Source organism: Stegostoma tigrinum, chromosome 36 (genome assembly GCF_030684315.1).
Source record: "Stegostoma tigrinum isolate sSteTig4 chromosome 36, sSteTig4.hap1, whole genome shotgun sequence".
NCBI classification, from domain to species: domain Eukaryota; kingdom Metazoa; phylum Chordata; class Chondrichthyes; order Orectolobiformes; family Stegostomatidae; genus Stegostoma; species Stegostoma tigrinum.
The window spans coordinates 19,582,915-19,602,978 of record NC_081389.1 but is presented as its reverse complement, the minus strand read 5'-3'; the positions used below and the strand labels follow the sequence as shown (position 1 = coordinate 19,602,978).

The window sequence follows — 20,064 nt, the reverse complement described above, 5'->3', positions numbered from 1 at the left end:
AGGCCCAAATGACCACCTAGTGCTCCTATATTACATGTTCACATGCACTGGAGAATACTCTGTGCTAACTTCTGGATGTGAGTTTGCTCGCTGAGCTGGAGGGTTAGTTTTCAGACATTTCATCACCATTCGAGCTAACATCATCAGTGAGCCTCCGACGAAGCGCTGGTGTTATGTCCCACTTTCTGTTTATCTGTTTAGGTTTCCTTGGGTTGGTGATGTCATTTCCTGTTCTTTTTCTCAGAGGATGGTAGATTGGCTCCAAATCAATGTGTTGTTGATGGAGTTCCGGTTGGAATGCCATGCCTCTAGGAATTTTCGTGCGTGTCTCTGTTTGGCTTGTCCTTGGATGTGGATGTATTGTCCCAATCAAAGTGGTGTCCTTCCTCATCTGTATGTAAGGATATTAGTGATCTAGATACTAGATACATACAGATGAGGAAGGACACCACTTTGGGACAACACATCCATCCTAGGACAAGCCAAACAGACATGCACAAGAATTCCTTTAGGCAGGATATTCCAACCGCAATTCCATCAACAAACATTGATTTGGAGCCAATCTACCATCCTCTGAGAAAAAGAACAGGAAAAGACATCACCAATGCAGGAAATGACATCACCAACCCAAGGAAACCTAAACAGATAAATAGAAAGCGGGACATAACACCAGCGCTTCATCGGAGGCTCACTGATGATGTTACCTAGAATGGTGACGAAACGTCTGAAAACTAACCCTCCAGCTCAGCGAGCAAACTCACATCCAGAACCTCAACCTGAGCTCCAAATCTTCTCAAAACTCACTGTACTAACTTGGATTTTTTGGGCATGTTGGTAGCGCAGTGACGTAGAATTAGCAAACCAGGGATTGCGCTTAAACCCTATTGTAATAGCATTCAATAAATCTGATGAGTTGTGACGTAATATTCGAAAAAGAAACTAAGCATGAAAGCAAGGGCATTGTTACCTGAAACACAACTGGTTCACTGAAATCCTTCCATCAAATAATTCTATCTTCCTCTCGTTTTTGTCCTAAATGTAATTGTAATCCTGTGTTTCATAGTTTACTTTTAACTCCCTTTGAAATGCCTAGCACACCACTCATCTGTCCAAGAAAAAAATCTACTGCAATGAGCCATAATAATTGTTTAGGGCAGTTCAGGATGGCTAATGGTTTTGTGCCCTCGTCCTAATTACAAATAAAGGAAAATGGGTATCCATCTCTTTATTTGAGCCCAATTTGATACTTCCTGTCAATAACAGTAGCAGTAATATAATTGACATTTTTATCTTTGAATATAGACTTCAAAGATTAGTGAAAGATCTGCTGAAACAGCTACAAGGACAGGATAGTGGACCTTGGGCAAACAACAAGGTTTCTTCTCTAGACAGGACTCTTGGAGAAATCAATCGCATTCTGGAGAAACAGGTAAGCCTTTCATTAAATTTCTTTTAGTGATTTATCAAATAGAAATTTTGGAGGCAATTCCCTACAATTACAGTTATTGAGGCTGAAAGATCATTTGTCAGTTGTGATCTTTTTGTTCACAGTGATATTGAAAATTTTTGAACAAACTGAAGGGGATTGTGATTTCCAAGCAGTACCAAATCTTTTTTCAGAAATAGATCAAAGTAAAACACTTTAGTACATTTTTATGTTGAAAGTTTAGGAATGAAATGAAATGAAACATTGTTCTTGTCATCATTGTTTTTCTCCTGCTCTTTATCTTCCTGATCCTCATATCTTTCCTGCTCTCACCGTATGGCAGAAGCTAAGGAACTGAGCTTCACCAATATATGATGACACACTAAAGGCAGAAATTGAATTTCCATCTTTTTATTAAAGAAGCAAAATTACCATTGTCAGTTTTTTTTTTGATAGGCAAAATTAGTCACGGGAAGAAGAGAATGGCTAATTTTATAGAAGCAAGTGTATGACTGCTATGTAACACAAAATGATGTAATCATGGATCTGTAATTAACATGACTGTTCCATTTAAAATTGCAGGACCTCATTGTTGCAAATAGATACTTGAACGTTTTAAGGTTGAGCTGCTTCAGGTCAAAATAAAATGAAATGGCTGCGTTCCTTTTCATATACAAAACTTTTAAGTGATTTCTAAAACGTGGACTTGTGATGTTTGCAAGACTTTTTGTATTATTTTTGCTTGACTTGCTATTGGAGTATTTGAAGAGTATCCTATAATTGCCGACAGTACAGAATAAATCTGGCCTCTCTTGTTTTCATTTTACATATGAGTTAAAGTGAGTCTGGTGGCTGCCCAAAGCAGCACATTTGAAATCAGGAGCTCAGTCACTGGGGAGTCACATGTTCAGCTTCATAGTATAGAATGGAACAATATTTCAAATTGTGGCCCTCGAGCACAGTTCTGAATAAAATTGTTGGCTCTTAACGAAATATTAGTATTTGTAAATCTGCAATTTGTATAAAGTTGTTCACACTTCCACACTTATCAGCTCAGGTGCTCTTTATCCTCTTATGAAAGTCACAATTATGGGAAGAGCACGAAACCCATGAATTCTTTGTTGTTTTAGTTTGTACAGGCTGGGAAAGTTGAAAAATCCAATGGGCTTTAACTAAGATTTTCTTCAGAAATGATTAATAATCTGAAGATACATTTGTGCTGTTGGCAATATTTATGTGAAAGTATGACATAATACTCGACGTGTATGAGCAGTTCTGGTGCCTGAAGGTGAATTCCACAATGCATTGATATACTTGCATAAAATTCTGGGAAATCTCATTGTATGCATTTTTGGCTGAATCTACATTTTTATTTATACTGTGATGAGTTAAATTTTAATAGAAATTCTATTAGCTTTTTAATTGTGCCTGCTGAGTCTCTCTGCCTAGGTAAAGAGAATTAACAGATTTTCTTGTTTTGAGCGATAGAGAAGAGTGAGATTTCTATAACATTTTTATTTTTGAGTTACTTACCCAATGTCTGGCAAGAATCACTCCAGAACATAGCAGAAATGCAGAAGCAGCTTCCAGCAGTAGGGTAACTTGGCAGTATATCCCCTTTTTTTAATGTTTACCCCTCAGCACTGTCTTAACAAACCAATAATATTGCAGGGGGACATTTGGTTGTGTTGTGATTGCACTTAGGATATTATATTCTAGGCACTAATTTGAAGCTAGTATCTGACAAGAGCCAAATAGAAGTTATACTGTCAGATCTTGATAAGGCACGGTGATATTCTTTCTTTGCATGCACAGTTGGAACCTGGTAATAAGTGTCTAAAAGCTGCTGATGTTCTAATGTCTGCCCCATTAATATTTAAAATGGAAATATAAGGTTAAATCTTGCCACCGATTAGTTGGGGAAAACCAGGTACACCCTGCCCCTGATTAATATCCAGGAATCTGCTGAAAATGCAAGAACTTCAAATGAGGGGCAGAATTGGGCTCAGTTTTGAGGACCCATACCATGCTGTGTGGTTCACACATGAATAGTAACCACCAGAGGCTTTCTGCTGATCACAGAAAGTAAAGCATGTGAAAGAGATGACTTCTTCAAGAACTTCAGCTTTTAAACACCTATAATGGTTCCAACTGTGTATGCAAAGAAAGAATATCACACTTCCTTCAAGTGAGAATAAGGAGAAGATAAACTAGCAAGTGGTTAAAACTGTTTCAAAGATTTCTGGTTATGTGATTATATTTCACAGCTTATGTGAAGACAAAGCAACAACGCTTATGGTAAAAAAACATTCCAGTTGAGATAGTTGAATTAACAGATGTTGAAACAGTAGGGGGAGATAAAGGATATCTGAAAGCCAGCTTGAATAAGTATTTTTGTGCATTTTTGGAGGAGGAATGAGAAGTCTAGAGGTGGAAGTTCTTTAAGAAGGAAGTGGGACTAAAAAGGCAGAAAGCTCTGCTTCAGTGTGGAACAAAGAGTGAAGGAGAGCACAAAAGAGCAGAATTGGATGCTGGAGAACATGTAAGGCTGGCGCACGTTGTAATTAACATGGAGGTGTGTGAGGGTGAGAAGTTTGACTATAATACTTCAGGTAAAATAAAGACATTGCAGGTGAATAAAGGTGAAGGGTTTGATTTTTCAGCATTTCATAATTTATGTCAGGACGTGGATGCCTGTAAAGGGGACAGCTGAGGTTTGTGAATAGTGTGGAATTGGAGTTTAGCAAGGAGGGCATTGCAATAACTAAATTAATCTAATCCTGACTGAGTACAGAGATCTCAACAGCAGGGAAAGAAATGAGATGGCAGAGGCAAAAGATGTTATAAAGGCAGAAATAAGTACTTGATGAGCTTTGAATGTGGGTTTGAGATTGAAAAAGTCCCCCAAATGTATAAATGAGGAGTTGGTAGCAAAGGAGTAATGTTTAAAAATTCATCCATGGGGTAAGGTGGCAGGGCCAGCATTTATTTCCCATCTCTAACTGTCCAGGTATTAAGAGCCAACCACATTACTGTTAGTCTTGAGCCACAAATAGGCCAGACCAGGTAAGGATGGCAGATCGTTCGCTGAAGGGCGTTAGTGAATCACGTGGGTTTTTACGACAATTGACAATGGATTTGTGATCATCATTAGAGTCTTAATTCCAGAATTTTTAAAATTGATTTCAAATGTCACCAAATGTTGTGGAAAGAATCGAACCTGGTTCCCCAGAACTTTACCTGGGTCTCTGGGTTAACAGTCCTGCGATAATTCCACTAGGCCGTTGCCTCCCCTTGTCCCGTTTGTAGCAGAATTCAAAGAAACCAGCTTTACTCTTCTTGGTTTAAGGAGCTGCCAGATATTCCATTTTGGGAATAGCTTTGTAACTCAATTAGCTGGAAGACTTGTTTGCATTGCAAAGTGACGTGTAAAAGCACAGGTTCAATTCCAGTACTAAGGTCACCACGAAGACCCTGCTTTTTCAACCTCTTCCTTTATTTGAGCTGTGGTAACACTCAGATTAAGCTCATCACCCGTTGGCTAACTTTAATGAGAGCTGTCTATGATCCTCTGGGACTATGACACTTTTTACTTTCAATTCACAATTTAGATAACTTCGTGTTCAAATTAAATTGCACAGCTTGCTTTAATGTAATTGAAACAGTTTTTTAAAAATGCGAAAACAGTGCTGTATTTTGACCCTTTAAATCTATTTTGATCCTGAAAGCAATCTGAAATAACCTGTCATTGGCAATGTTTTCAGTAGCCTATAAGTTTTAGTCTATATGGGCAGCAAGGGCCAGTTCTGTTTCTGTTTTATGAATAAGAAAAATTAACATCCTCAAACCAGCAGGCTACAATTCCCTTGCTAACTTGCAGACCCAGACACATCTCACATGTCAATGAGTTGTGGATAGAGTCCTGATGGTGTCAATCATTGACTGATGGGTGGCAACAGACACTCTTAATTGAATTTCCCTGGGGAGGGTGAAAAATATCTCGAGATGGAGGGGGTGGAGTCTTTGAGAAGCTGATATCCATCAAGGATGTCAAATTGCATGAGAGCACAATGCACAGATGTACATTTACTAATGACTCGCTGGTTTCAGGATATTGGCCGGAGGGAGCGCAGACTACAAGTTCATGCAAAGCAAGAATATAAATGGTCTAAAAAATGAATAGTCAATCATCAGAATTACTAATGAAAAGATCAAATTTTATTCAGGAATTGTCAGATCTTGGGGTTTTGCATCAGTGAGTTGGTCAGTACTTATTGTGCCTGCTTCCCCACATCCATAAACTGCACCCTTATTCTCATCCTTGTCATCCTAATGCTTAACGCCTACTTTACTTGTTATTTGATCTCCCAGATTGCTTCAAATCCTAGAATGTACTTCCCTCACACACTCTTTCATTGAACCCTTGCAGCTGCACCTCCCTGCTCTTCGAAAACTGATTTATAATTTGTCCTCCGCTCAGACATTAATGGCTTTCCTTTAGTTTGTCTGCAAGTGCCTTCTGGACCTTTTGCTCATTGCTTCCACCTCTCTCCCCACCTTAAAAAACCTTGAGAGAGACTTCCTCTTCAACGTGTTTTTGTCACACTTAAGCCCTTTACATTTTTGTTCTTCTGCCCACTTAGTGCTAATCTCTATCTGCCATTGAAAGGCACATCCGTGCATGTGGTGGACTTTGTAAAATGCTGCTATATTGAGTTGGAATCAGACTGGTGATAGTGAAGATTGCCAAAATATCTTGCAAATGTGAGTTTGATTGTATTGATTAAAGTAACTTACAGTTTTGATCATGATTAAACAATTTGTATACCTCAGTGCACCAGAAATCATGGTTACAATTGGCCTCAATGTTTTTGGACCAGGAGATGGAAACTGTTGCCTTTCAGTGATTCCTCCTGATACTCACTGTATATGTTCAGTGACTGAGGATGGGCATTTGAGCTGGGCACAAAAAGGACTACTTGGGAACAGTGACGTATGGAGCCAAATTTTGGAGAATTACTCATGCATAGAGAAGCTAGGTTAATGCACATTATGAGCAGTGTGCGAAGTGCTAGCATCAATGAAGAAGGAGAAAGGAAGGTTTGCTGGAACTGAAAGCACGCTTAAAGGCAGAAGGTGAGCAGGGGCTAATGCTGAGAATTCCCAGAGGGTGAGTGATCAAGGAAACAGCCTATTGTGAAATGAGGAACAAGTAGGAGGCTAGAATTGGCGGAATAGGGGGTGTTGTGCAGGGACACGTGGTTGAACGAGTTATTAAGGTAGGGAAAAATAAGGCAGTGGAACGTTCTGACAGTAAGGATAAGGGGAAATTAGAATCAAATTAAGTGATTGCCATAATGGGGAAAATGAGCAAAGAAATTTGACAGAAGTAAGGAATTGAAAAAACTTCTTGTTTTCATATGCTCCATAATTAATTTTCATGAGTGTTAAATGATGGAAAAAAAACAGCAATTAATTGCTACCCATTTTTAAGAAATTATTTGATTGGAATAGTTTTTGTCTGAACACTGAATGAAATTTAACCAAAGTGGGGAATATTGAATATCCAGATCGAGTCTCAGTTTCACAAAGGTAGTAGTTTGGGCTCAATTCTTCTCCTTTTGCTGTCAACTGGGGAGGTGCTTGGTTCGCCTTCTCCCCTCCCCTTCTTCCTTGCGTTATCGAATGTTCGATTTAGGAATAGAGCTATACTACCAGGCCCCTCAAGCTTGCTGTGTCATTCAGTAATCCCATGACTCATCCGATTACTGCACAGACCTACAACCGAATAACCTTTCAATCCCCTTGCTGACAAGAATTTGTCTACCTCTGCCTTAAAAAAAAGTTCAAAGACTCTGTTTCTATCACCTTTTGAGAAGAGGGTTCCAAAGACACATGACCCTCTGAGAAAAGAAATTCTCCTCAATTGCCTTAAATTGGCAGCCCATTATTTTTAAAGTGACTCCTAGACTCTTCCACAATGCTCTCTTACAACCTCTTCCATCAGGCAGAAGATGCAGAAGTTTGAACACGTGCACCAATATGTTCAAGAACAGCTTTTTCCCTGCCATTATTAGACTGATGAAAACTCTAGCTTCAAATAATATTGACCTTGTCAGTGTTGATCTTGCTTCGTTCACCTGTTGTGCAGTGTAACCTATATGTCTCACTCTGTCTAAGCACCCTATGATCTGTACGCCCTTGCTTACTATGACCTGCATGTGCTGCTCGCAAACAAAGCTTTTCACTGTACTTAGGTACACATGACAACAATAAATCAAATCAAATTAAATCACATCCTTTCTACATGCAACCTGTCAAGACTCCTTCAGGATCATATGTTTCTATCAAGTCACCTCTTACTGTTCTGAGCTCCAGGGGGTACAAACCTAGCCTGTCCAACCTTTCTTCAAGACAACCCACCCATTCCAGGCATAATTCTTGTAAACCTTGTCTGAACTGCATCCAGCGTATTTATGTCTTCTTTAAGTAAAGAGCTCAATATAGTACACAGTACTCGAGAATACATTGTACAGCTGAAGTAAGGCTCTGTGCTTTTATATTCATTTCTCATCATGGTAAATGACAACACTAGCTTTCCAAATTATTCACTGTCCCTGCACACTAACCTTTTGCAATTCATACACAAGGATATCCATATCCTTATGCATGCCAGAGCTCTGCAATCTCTCTTTATTTAGATAAGATGCTTTTTTTTCTTCCTGCTAAGATGGACAATATCACAATTTCCCACACCATATTACATTTGCCACATCTTTGCCTGCTCACTGAACCTATCTTTACCTCTTACACAAAGAGAATGCTGGCAAAACTCAGCAGGTCTGGTAGTATCTACAAAGAGAGAAATAGATGTAATGTCTTGAGTTTGGTATGACTTCTTCAGAACTTTATCTGTATCCAGGCCTTTTATCTCTTTGTATGCTCCACAAGAAGCCTAAATTCTCAACTTATTTTCCTACCTAACTTGCTGTCACCAGCAATTCTAATAACTGTACTTTAGGAACCGCATACAAGTCATTTAAATAAATTGAAAACAAAAACAGAAATTGCTGGGAAAGCTCAGCAGGTTGAGCAGCATTGGTAGACCGAAATCAGGGTCCATGTTTCATGTCCAGTGATCCTTCCTCAGAACTGATGGTAGCTTGTAAAAAATTTGTTTTTTTTTGATGCAGATGATAGGGTGGGTGGGGGTGGTAAGGAGTAAATGATAGGTGGAGATAGAGCCCAATGAGGTAGAAGAAGAATTGGACAGACAAAAGAGTGGATAATGATCAGCCTAGGAGAATGAATAGCTACTAACAGGGACAAATAGTGGCTAGCAATGTGTTGTGTGTAATAGCAAACCATGTGGTAACAAGGTTTGGTGTATGGGGTTGAGGCCAAGACATGGGAGAAGTTGCCTCAAGCCCTGGAATTGTTGAACTCGATGTTGAGTCCAGATGACTGTACAGTTCCTGAGTGGAAAATGAGGTGCTGTTCTTCTAGCTTGTGTTGAGCTTCACTGGAGCACTGCATCAAGCCTGAGACACAGATGTTGGCCAGGGAACAAGGTGGTGTGTTGAAGTGGCAGGCAGCTGGAAGCTCAGAATCTTTTTTGCGGACAGAACATAGATGTTCTGCGAAGTGGCCACGCAGTGGCCCCAATGTAGAGGAGACCACGTTGTGAGCAGCAAATGCAGTAGACTGGATTGAATGAAATGCAGGTAAAGCAATTCTTCACACCTTCCCCGGCAACCGCAGAAGGTATCATGGGGCTGTGGGGAAGTTGCCAAGAGTGAAGGAGGTGTATCTCTGAGGAAATGGTCCTTATGGAAGGTTGACAGGGGAAGGAGGGCAATATGCAACTGGTAGTGGCATCCTGCTGGAGATGGTGACTAATGTTCCTTTGAATATGGATGCTGGTGGGATGGTAGGTGAGGCAAGGGGGACCCTGCTGCTGTTGTAGGAGAAAGAGATGGGGTGAGGGCTAAAGTGCAGGAGATGGGTCAGACCGAGCTGAGGGCCCTATCGACTACGATGCTGGGGAATCTTTGGTTGGGGAAGAAGGTGGACATTTTGGAAACTCCTTTTTGAAGTTAGCATCATCAGAACAGATGCAGTGGAGACAGAGGAACTGGGAGATTAGACTGGACTCTTTACAGGAAAGAGAGTGTGAGGATGTATAGGCAAAGTAACTGGGAGTTGGTTGTTTTGTAGTGGATATCGATGACCAGTGCCTATCCCCAAAAGTGGAAACAGAGATCTCGAAGAAGGGAAGGGAGAAATCAGAAGTGGACTAGGTGAAGGTGAGCATGAGGTGGAAATTGAAAGTGAAATTGATAAACATTTCCAATTCCAGAAAGAGAGAGCAAAACAGTATCAGTGATATCATCAGTATACTTGACATCATCCTTGCCAATCTGCCAGCTGCAGATGCATATGCCCATGATAGTGCCGGTAAGAGCAACCACTGCACAATCTTTGTGGAGACGAAGTCCCGCCTTCACTCTGAGAATAGCCTCTATTGTGTTGTGTGGCACTATCACCATGTTAAATGGGACAGACTTCAAACAGATCTAGCAACTCAAGACTGGGCATCCATGCGGTGCTGTGGGCCATCGACAGCAACAGAATAATACTCCAGTACAATCTGTAACCTCATGGCCTGCATATACCCCACTCAACCACTACTAACAAGCTAGGGGATCAACCCTGGTTCAATGAAGAGTGCAGGAATGCATGCTAGAACCAGCACCAGGCATGCTTGAAGATGAGCTGTCAACCTGTGTGAAGCCACCAAACTGTACTACGTGCATGCCTAGCAGCAACTGATAGACAGAGCTTAGCAATCCCACAACCAATGGATCAAATCTAAGTCTTGCGGTACTGCCTCATCCAGTCATGAATAGTGGTGGACAATGTAACAACTCACTGGGGGAGGAGATTCCAGAAATATCCCCATCCTCAACAAATCAGTGCACAAGACAAGCTGAAGCTTTTGCAGCAGTTTTCAGCCAGAAGTGCCAGGTGGATGATCCATCTCAGCCTCTTCCTGTGGTCCCCAGCATTAAAGATACCAGTCTTCAGCCAATTCAATTCAGTCCATGTGATATCAAGAAATGGTTGGAGACACTGGATACTGCAAAAGCCACAGGCCTGGACAACATTGCAACAATAGCACTGAAGACCTGTGCTGCAGAATTTGCCATCCAGTAACAAAGCTGTTCCAGTACAGTAACATCAGTATCTACTCTAATGTGTAGAATTGCCCAAGAATGTTGAGTGCTTGAAAAGCAGGATGAACCCAACATGCACACTCGGTTCCTGACCTCATTCCAGCCTTCAAACATGGACAAAAGAGCTCAGTTCCAGAAGTGATGTGAGAGTGACAGTCCTTTGCAGCAGAAGGCTGCATTCCACTGAGGGTAGCATCAACGAGCCCTAGCAAAACTGGAATATCAATGAGGATCAAGGGGGAAACACGCCATTGGTTAGAGTCATACCTAGGAAGATGGTCATGATTGTTGATGGTCAGACATCTCTACAGGATAATGTCCTGTACCTCAGGGTAGTGTCCTCGGCCTAACTATCTTCAGCTACTTAGTGAAGTCGTCCTCATTAGGGGCATTTAAGTGGCTATTGATAGGCATATGGATAACAGTATAAGGTAGGGGTAGAAGTTAGATAGACCTTAGGTTTAGGGTAAAAGTTCGGCACAACATTGTGGGCTGAAGGGCCTGTAATGTGTTGTACAGATCGATGTTCTAACTTCATCAGTGACTTTTCCCCCATCATATGGTCAGAAGTGCAGATAGTTGCCAATGATAGCAGAATGTTCAGCACAGTTCATGGCTCCTCAGATACTGAAGCAGTCATGTTCAAATGCAACAAGATCTGGACAATACGCAGACTTGGGCTGACAAATGGCATGCAACACAATGCCACACAAAAAGCCAGGCCATGACCATCACTGATAAGAGACAATCTAACCACCACTCCTTGACACTTAATGGTGTCACTGTCATTAAATTCCCTACTATATTCATCCTGGAGTTTATCATTAACAAGAAACTCAACTGGCCTCCCTACATAAATACAGCGACCAAAAGAGCAGGTCAGAACCTCAAAATACTGTGGTGAGTAACTCATCTCCTGACTCCTCAAAGCCTGTCCACCATCTATAAGGCATACGTCAGGAGAGTGACGGAATACTGCCCACTTGCCTGGATGAGTGCAGACCCAACAACACTCAAGAAGCTTGATACCATGCAGGATAAAGCAGCCTGCATGATTGGCACCACATCCACAAGTATCCAGTCCCTCCACCGCACACACAGTAGCAACAGTGTGTACTGCCTATAAGATGCACTGCAGAAGTTCACCACAACTCCTCAGACAGCACCTTTGAAACCCATGACCACTTCCACTTAAAAGGACAAGGGCAGAGATATATGGGAGCACCATCTTGAGTTCCTTTCCAAGACACCCACAATCCTGACTTAATATATCACTGTTCTTCACTGTCGCTGGGTCAAAATCCTTGAATTTCCTCCCTTACAGCATTGTGGTCAAACCACAGGAGGTGAATTGCAGTGGTTCAAGAAGGCAGCTCACCAGCACCGTCTCAAGGAAACTTGAGACGGGCAATAAATGCTGGCCAGCCAGCAATGCCCACGTCCTACAACTGAATAGAAAAAATGCTGGAAAAGTTGTGGATGGGTGACGGAATAGGACTGGAACAAGGAATGTTCCACATACCTCCACAAAAGTGACAGGCATAGCTGGGGCCTCTGCGGGCTGTGACCAACCCTCTGACTTGAATTATATACAAATTGTTAAACAATGAGGCTCAACATAGAGATCACTGTGGCACACCATTCGTTAGATCTTGCTAACCAGGAAGTGACCCATTTATGCCTGTTCTTTCTTTCCTGTTAGCTAAGCAAACGTCTATCTGTGCCAAGATGTTACCCTTGCTCCATAAGCTCTTATTTTCCATAATAACCTTTAAGCTATCACAAAATGCCGATGAGCAATGTTGTGCATATTTTTAAAAATCGTCAAGAATAACTTGGTAGTTTGACTGTCAGTTGAAGATACAGTCTGTGTTTTATAAAATTGTCTTGTCTTAGAAAATAAACGGTCCATTGACATTGCTGTCAGAAAGTACCGAGATATGTCTAATATGGGCAGCTTCGAAACAAGAACAGCTTTAAAGTAGTTGCAACTCAAATGCAAACTCTTCATTAAGCACTTAAGGAAGAGTCCAATAAAATAGTTTACAAACAGTTTCACAGCAGGAGATTAGATTAGATTCCCTACAGTGTGGGAACAAGCCCTTTGGCCCAACAAGTCTACACTGCCCCTTGGAGCATCCCACCCAGACCCATCCCCCTATAACCCACACACCCCCTGAACACTACGGCCAATTTAGCATGGCCAATCCACCTAGTCTGCACATCTTTGGACTGTGGGAGGAAACCGGAGCACCCGGAGGCAACCCACGCAGGCACGGGGAGAATGTGCAAACTCCACACAGAAAGTTGCCCAAGGCTGGAATTGAACCTGGGTCCCTGGTGCTGTGAGGCTGCAGTGCTAACCCTTGGTGGTGTAAGAATAGAATATGCTTCAAAAATTTCAAAGGAAACTCGGTCTACCTAATAACCTTACAAAGGAAAATTAACAGTATAACCTGTTTCACTGGAACATTTTAAACAACTTACAGAATTTAAGGTGGATACAAAATGTTCATTTTTAATCTATGTATCTGAAAGTAAATATTTGGGGGAACAATGAACAGGCATGTGGTAAAATAATCAGCTTTCAGGTGTGATTTCAGTTAGCTACCGAGTAATTATCAGATATTATGAATGCACCAGTTTGTAGGGAGAACTGAACAATGCAACTTGATTGGAATTAAAATGAAAAACTGAAGAAGATTCACAGAGGATGCATAAAGGCAAAAACAGGCCAACCTTTTAAGTGTAAAGCCTTCGTCAGATTTTTCTTTTGCTGTTTTCAGACTAGTTGTGTAGCTGTATATTTTTTTATTTCAAGTTTATAGCATTTAAAATTTTATTTTGAATTCCACTTACTCTCACTTCTGCTTCCATCCTGTGTTCTTGGCCATTTTGGTCCTTGAATACTCTAGTTTTGATGTTCTGTATATGTTTACTTCTCCACAGTTTTGTTGCTGAATCAGAGTTTCAAAGGTGTGTGGCTGGTGTTGAAGTGGACCAAGAGTTTAAAAGACACTGTGTTGCATGGCATCCTAACCCACCACAGCAAACCATGAGCATTTTGTGAACAGTAGTTGAATTCCAGATTGAATTTGTCTCAACAATGTTCACTGCTTTTGTAGCTGTGAGTAAAGAAGTGTATGCCTGTGCCGTTAATGTGTTACATGCTTTGAAGTGTGTGTGGGAATTCTTAACACTATTTAATAGGGGTAGTAGGAACTGTAGATGCTGGAGAATCTGAGATAACAAGGTGTAGAGGTGGATGAACACAGTAGACCCAGCAGCATCAGAGGAGCAGGAAGGCTAACGTTTCGGGTCTGGACCCTTTCAAAATGTCAGCCTTCCTGCTTCTCTGATGCTGCTGGGCCTGCTGTGTTCATCCAGCTCTACACCTTGTCATCTACTATTTAATAGGGTTAGGGTTACTATTTATTAGTTTATAATCAATTCATTTTACAAATAAGCAGGCTGACAGCTTCTTTAGAAAAGCAGAGTTATGCTTATATGTTTTTGTTAATGTTGCATAGTTATAATGTTGAATAATATTAGGAACAGAACAGAAAATAACATATGAAGGTTGGCCAGGAGAAATTCACAAACATAGAAAGAACTTACATTCCACAGTTGGTTTTAAATTACCTAGACTGAATAAATACTTACCTAAATTTACACATCAAGTTGGCCCAATCCTTCTCCAATTTCTATTTCTGTGAATACGAGTTCATGTTTTTGCTGCTGTATGTAATCATTTCACTGACTGACACTGTGAACAGTTGTTATGACATTGTGCTACCACTAGATGTCATAATAGGTAGACTGGAATACTGCATTCCAACTGACAAATTTATGGAAGCCTTACAGATCATCACTCATGGGATATGGGTGTGGCTGGCTGAGCCAGCTTTCATTGCTCCTTCCTAGTTGCCCTTGAGAAGGTGTTGTTGAGTTCCTTTCTTGAACTGCTGCAGCTCTTGTGTTATATTACTTATGGGTAGCAAAACACTAGCATAGACCTGTCGGATTCAATTACCAAATATTTACTGTAATTATAAAATGGCAATTTATAATACCCTGTTACCACCACCGGCAGACTCAGAAGAACTCTGCGTATTGCTGTGAGATGTCACTTTCGGCCATGTCACAGCTTGGGGAAATAAGCAAAGACTCAGCCAAATGTTTTATAGCTCCAACGTCTTTACAGTCAGGCAAGTATTTTGCTTTTATAAAATGCAACAGAAAAAGCAACACATGACTTATTTACATGATGGAGGGAATGTAGGAAAGATATTCCTGTGATATTTTTAAACCAAAGGAATGTTCATCACTACCAGCAGCTGAGTGCAATTTTGGTCAATGTATTTCCTTCCCCATTATGGCAGGCTTCACAGTGGGATTTGCATACACAATCTACTTGTGAACCCAGCAATATCTGGAAACCTCAATACAGCCAAAGGTTTCATAACCAAACCAGTTTTCGCATTCAAATAACAATTTATTTTTAAAAGTTCGCTGGAAAGTACATAACTCAATTAATTTAAAGCTTAATTAATTAATTTAGGTTCTAGAAAGAAAAAAGTGAGCTTGAGAACTGCAAACAATTTTATAAGCACTTTGTTCTAAATCTTTGCTGTTTAGATCCTATTTGTAATATCAAATAACTAATTAATATTTCAGTATTTTGGTCATGATTATTTTTGAGGTCATGCAAGATACATATTTTTCTGCCCAGTTTTCTTATCCTTATTTGTCCTTGCCCCACACATTCACTGTGCATTTATACTCTCACATACTTTGTGTTTCTCCAGTTGGAATAATGTTCAACTTATGAAGAGTAGGGAGGTCTGAATTTACTTGAGTCGACTTCATAAAATATCTACCTTGATTACAGTATCTACTGTCAAGTCTGATATTTTACTTGAAGAAATGAGCTTTCACAAGAAATTAATTGTACTGTGGTAAGTCAACTATGTAATAGATAGTGCTTGGTTTTCATTTAATGAGCCGGGACTGCATGTTTATCTGCAGAAGGAGAAGTCTATAGCTGCTGCATCTCAGCTTGTATGTTCCAACAATGCCTAAAAGTTATAAATACTTCATTGGCAAGACCGCGTTTTGGGACATTATAAAGTTGTCAAAGACACAACATGAGTACAAGTCTTTCTGTCTTTTATAATTAGTGCAGCGGCTAAGGTCATAATAAGCTGACACTGATGAATATGTTGAACATCTCTAAAAATGTTTTTAAAAACACAATATTATAGAACAATTTTGTCTTCAGGACTACAAAGTCTGGATTATTATTTAATGTATTCGGCTAGATGAAAGAGTTACATTTAATAGAATTGGGATTAAATGTATTTGAATCCCTTTTCATTTACAAAAGTATTTTGAAGAAATAGCAATGATAGTAACATTATTTAATGCTCCATGTTGATGGTTCTTTGGCTGGCAAGTGAAGTACTTTAAATGTGTGTGGTTGTAATTCAGATGTCAGTATTTAAGTACGAAATGTATTTGTTCTCTGCGTTCCACAGTCTGCTGTTACCACTTTACTGTGGAAACATTCCTTCTTAAATGATTCCTTAATACATTGTAATATACACTAATCTCTGTCCTAAAAATCTTGCATCTACTTTCTTTTGATAATCTATTCTCACCAGCCTTGGAAAATGCAACTATCAGTGAACTTTAGCACATTCCAAGATCATCAGGAGAATGAAAATTGAAGGATTTCCTTGAAAAATGGAAAGATTTTGGAATATGGAGGAGTGGTTGTTAATTATGCAATTTAAGGGTGAGGATGAATATCTGGAATTAATTCATTACTTGAGTTCATATAAAGAGAACATGGGGCTCTTGTGGATAGTGCTAATATTCCTAACTCTGAGCCAGGAGGCCCAGGTTCAGGTTCCATTGACTCCAGAGGTGTGTAATAACATCTGTGAACAGATTGCAAAACATATCCATATAAAGAGGGCGTATGAAGCACATATATGAAAGGTCTTGCAGTGCGGTGTTAGTGTGCTTGCCTCTGGGCCAGAAGGTCTGGATTCAAGTCCGACCTGCCACATACATGTGTCATTACGTGTCTCAGTGGTTTATTAAAAAATCTCAAAAGCATATATTGACACGAGGATGGTGAGTAGAGTTAGAAGCTATGTACTTGGAATGTTTTACTTTGTGAATAAATTGAAACAGAGTTAAAATTGACTCCTACTTCACCAATTGGCTCTTAAAAGTTGAATAGTGGAGGAAAAACATTGCAGTGCACATGGCCAGTGACTACATTTAAAATTTATTACATGCTGTAGTAATGGACTCAGTTGTGAGACAGTTAACAAGCTATGTCCTACATGATGTCCCTGTGGATCTGAAATGCCTTTGTGGGAGTAGCATTTTTCTTAATTGTATTGCTGTTCAATAAGTTGGGAGTGGCCTTACTTCAGAAACATTGAACAAAGTAGTCATTGTGGATGCACTTGTAAAACAATCTGCAGGGATCTAATTGGTAGAAGGAGGTTTTTTATGCCTTTATTGCCTTTTTAATGGTTAGGCTGCACTGTCATTTTAATTGAGGAAAAGGAAACATTACAGTTCGCTATTAATAACACAGATGAAATAATTTATAACTCTTGTCTTTTTTTTGCCTGTTTGTTAAGAATTGCTCTGAAACCCAGATTGTTGTTTTGCTGGAAATGTAATTGTTTGATTTTGCTCGCAGCATAGTTCCAATCATTTAAAAATAGTATTATCTGTTCAGATGCCAGTATGAAACCTCATTGTTTAATATTTGAGTTATGTGCCTGGATTCTGCTGTGCTATACCCTCATTCGACTTGTATATGCATTTTAAAAGAGGCATTTTATTTTCACAAAACACCTCAACATCCTGGCCTCAGGAGAAAAATGATTTTAACATCTAGCTGTTTTGCAATGATTATTGCTTCAAAGTATCACTTATACGTTAAAGAGTGAGAACAGATTTAAGCTCCACAATGAGCCCCTCAGCTATTTAATTGCTTGCAAAGATGCATCAACGTAGGTTACACAGAACACCCAGCTTTGTGCTTGAGGTACCAGCAATCTATCAACAACCATCCAATTGTGTACAAGCCAGAGACAGGTTTTAGAGGAGCAGAAAGAGGAGTACAGAGGAATTGATAAAGATTCAAGAAATGTTCTGCTCCACAGCCAGAGTTATCAACTTCGTCCTGGACTTTTTATCCAGTCAGACAGCACAAAAACAGACCCTATGATCCAACCAATTCATGCTGACCAAAATCCCAAACTCAACTAGTCCCCCCTACCTGCACTTGGCCCATATTCCTCCAAACATTTCTTATCCATATACTTATCTAAATGTCTCTTAAATGTTGTAAATGTACTTACATCAACTCCTTCTTCTGAAAGTTCACTCTATACACGAACCATTATGTGTAAAAAGAAATTGTTCCTCAAGTCTTTTTTAAGTCTTTTTCCTCTCACCTAAAAAACATGCCTACTAGTCTTGAAATCTCCCATCCTCCAGGAAAAACACACCTGAAATGCAGCTTATCTATAACCCTCATTATTTTATAAACCTCTATAAGGTTATCTCTCAACCCCCTAAGCTCCAGTGGAGAAAGTCCCAGCCTCTCCTTAATAACTCAAACTCTGTACTTCCAGCAACATCCTGGTAAATCTCTTCTGAACCCTTTCCAGATTAATAATTCCCTTCCTCTAACAGGGAGACCAAACTAGACTCGGTACTCCAGAAGAGGCCTCACCACAAAGTCCTGTGCAACCACGACATAATGTTGAGAGAATCAATTATTTTCTATTCTGTTGCCATTAGAAGTTGAGGTGTATGTGGTTTCTGTTAGAATGGAAAATCTGCCTTTAGATAAATGGGGGATGAAGAGCGGCAACAGGATTGTTGTTGGTATAGATGTCAAAGTGTCCAGCAATATTTTGAAATTTGGTGTACACTCTTCTCTTCTCATCAGTCTTAAATGACTCAACATTTAGAACAAAATTACGTTGCTGTTGTTAAATTGGATCATACAAATGTATGGTTCATTTGTTACCAATGAGGTTCTGGTGTATGAGACAAGGGGAAATTTACCCAAAAGCAAAACATTGCAATTGCTGGAAGTCTAAAATAAAAAAAACAGAAAATACCAGAAAGACTCAGCAGGTCAGGCATCTATGTAGAGAAACTGAGTTAACGTTTCAGATTGATGACCCTTCATTATGTTCTTTCAAACTTTCTTAAATCTTTATATTGTTTGTAAAAGTAGTATTTAACAAAACAACTGATATCAACTGGACTACATTGTCTCAATACCTCATCCTGTGATTAGTAGAAAATGTGTAATGTTCTTATTTAAATTCATTGTGCTATGCAGGAATGTAAAGTGAATAAGTTACCAATGCAGAATATTCCCCTTGAGCTCTCTTTCAACTCCGAGTGCACAAACAACAATCTCCTTTCTACAGCAGAACTTTCTATTTTGACTTCGATATTCTGTGATTGGTGCAGCTGGATTTCCCCTTAATGCTCTGCAAAGGCAGCAGTTCGAAAGCTTCTGAGGATGCTTCAAAAGCCAAATTTGCTCATCAATCAAGTTAAAATTTGACTTACCTCCCTCCATAATGTATTTCAACTGAAGGTGTGGTATGCTTGAGGGGCGGAAATATCCTTTTACTATTGCAGCCATTCCTTAATGTGAAAGTGTGCACAGTGACCATCAGCAGGTGAATTGCTAACTTGCAACTGTAACAGAAAATTCACATTCAAGCACCGCCAGCAAGAATTGTGTCTTATTTAGCAGGGCATGTCTCTTTTAATCACCTGAGGCCTTAATCCAATTCCTGTAACCTCTGTGCCAACCAGCTGTGTTATATTGGTTAAGCTGAGCTAATGCCAAGGATTGAATTGTGGACCTTTATGCCCCAGTGTGGCAGCCTGCACTTACAGTTGCCTACCAAGCAGGTAGTAGTTTTTATTGTTGATCTTTTGAGAATTGTCATTCTAACTTTCCATTTTATTTGCTGTTTTTCTTAATCCTGATTGATCGCCTAATTCATTAAGCATCTATATAGTTCTTGCCTACCTTCAACAGGAAGTTCAGTGGGCATGCATTTGGTGTTATCCAGGCTAGCAAGAGCTGCTTATCACAGCAATAATCACGGTTTTGACAACATGAGCCTGTTCTTCGGATCCATTTTGAATACATGACTCTATGTGATGGTATCCTGTTTGATTTGAAAGCTGCCACATTGTTCTTTCTTTTTAGCTTGGCCAGTGCTTTTCATGCTTTGGTGGCTGAACTGCATTGTTGTATTGGACACTTGAAATGGAATATTTGCAGAACATCCTCCAACATTTCTTTTTGAAATTATTCCAGAGTTTTGCTCA

The 20,064-nt window shown here is 39.8% G+C and overlaps 1 protein-coding gene across 3 annotated transcripts in view; it reads left to right on the top strand.

Moving 5' to 3' along the window:
* Window positions 1–20,064, top strand: part of scaper (S-phase cyclin A-associated protein in the ER) — a 283,244-nt gene that overhangs the window by 144,421 nt on the left and 118,759 nt on the right. For all 3 annotated transcript variants that reach the window (XM_048520699.2, XM_048520701.2, XM_048520702.2), the window contains one exon: window positions 1,303–1,429. In XM_048520699.2, coding sequence (XP_048376656.2) covers window positions 1,303–1,429 — 127 coding nt within the window. The remainder of the gene's footprint in view (window positions 1–1,302; window positions 1,430–20,064) is intronic.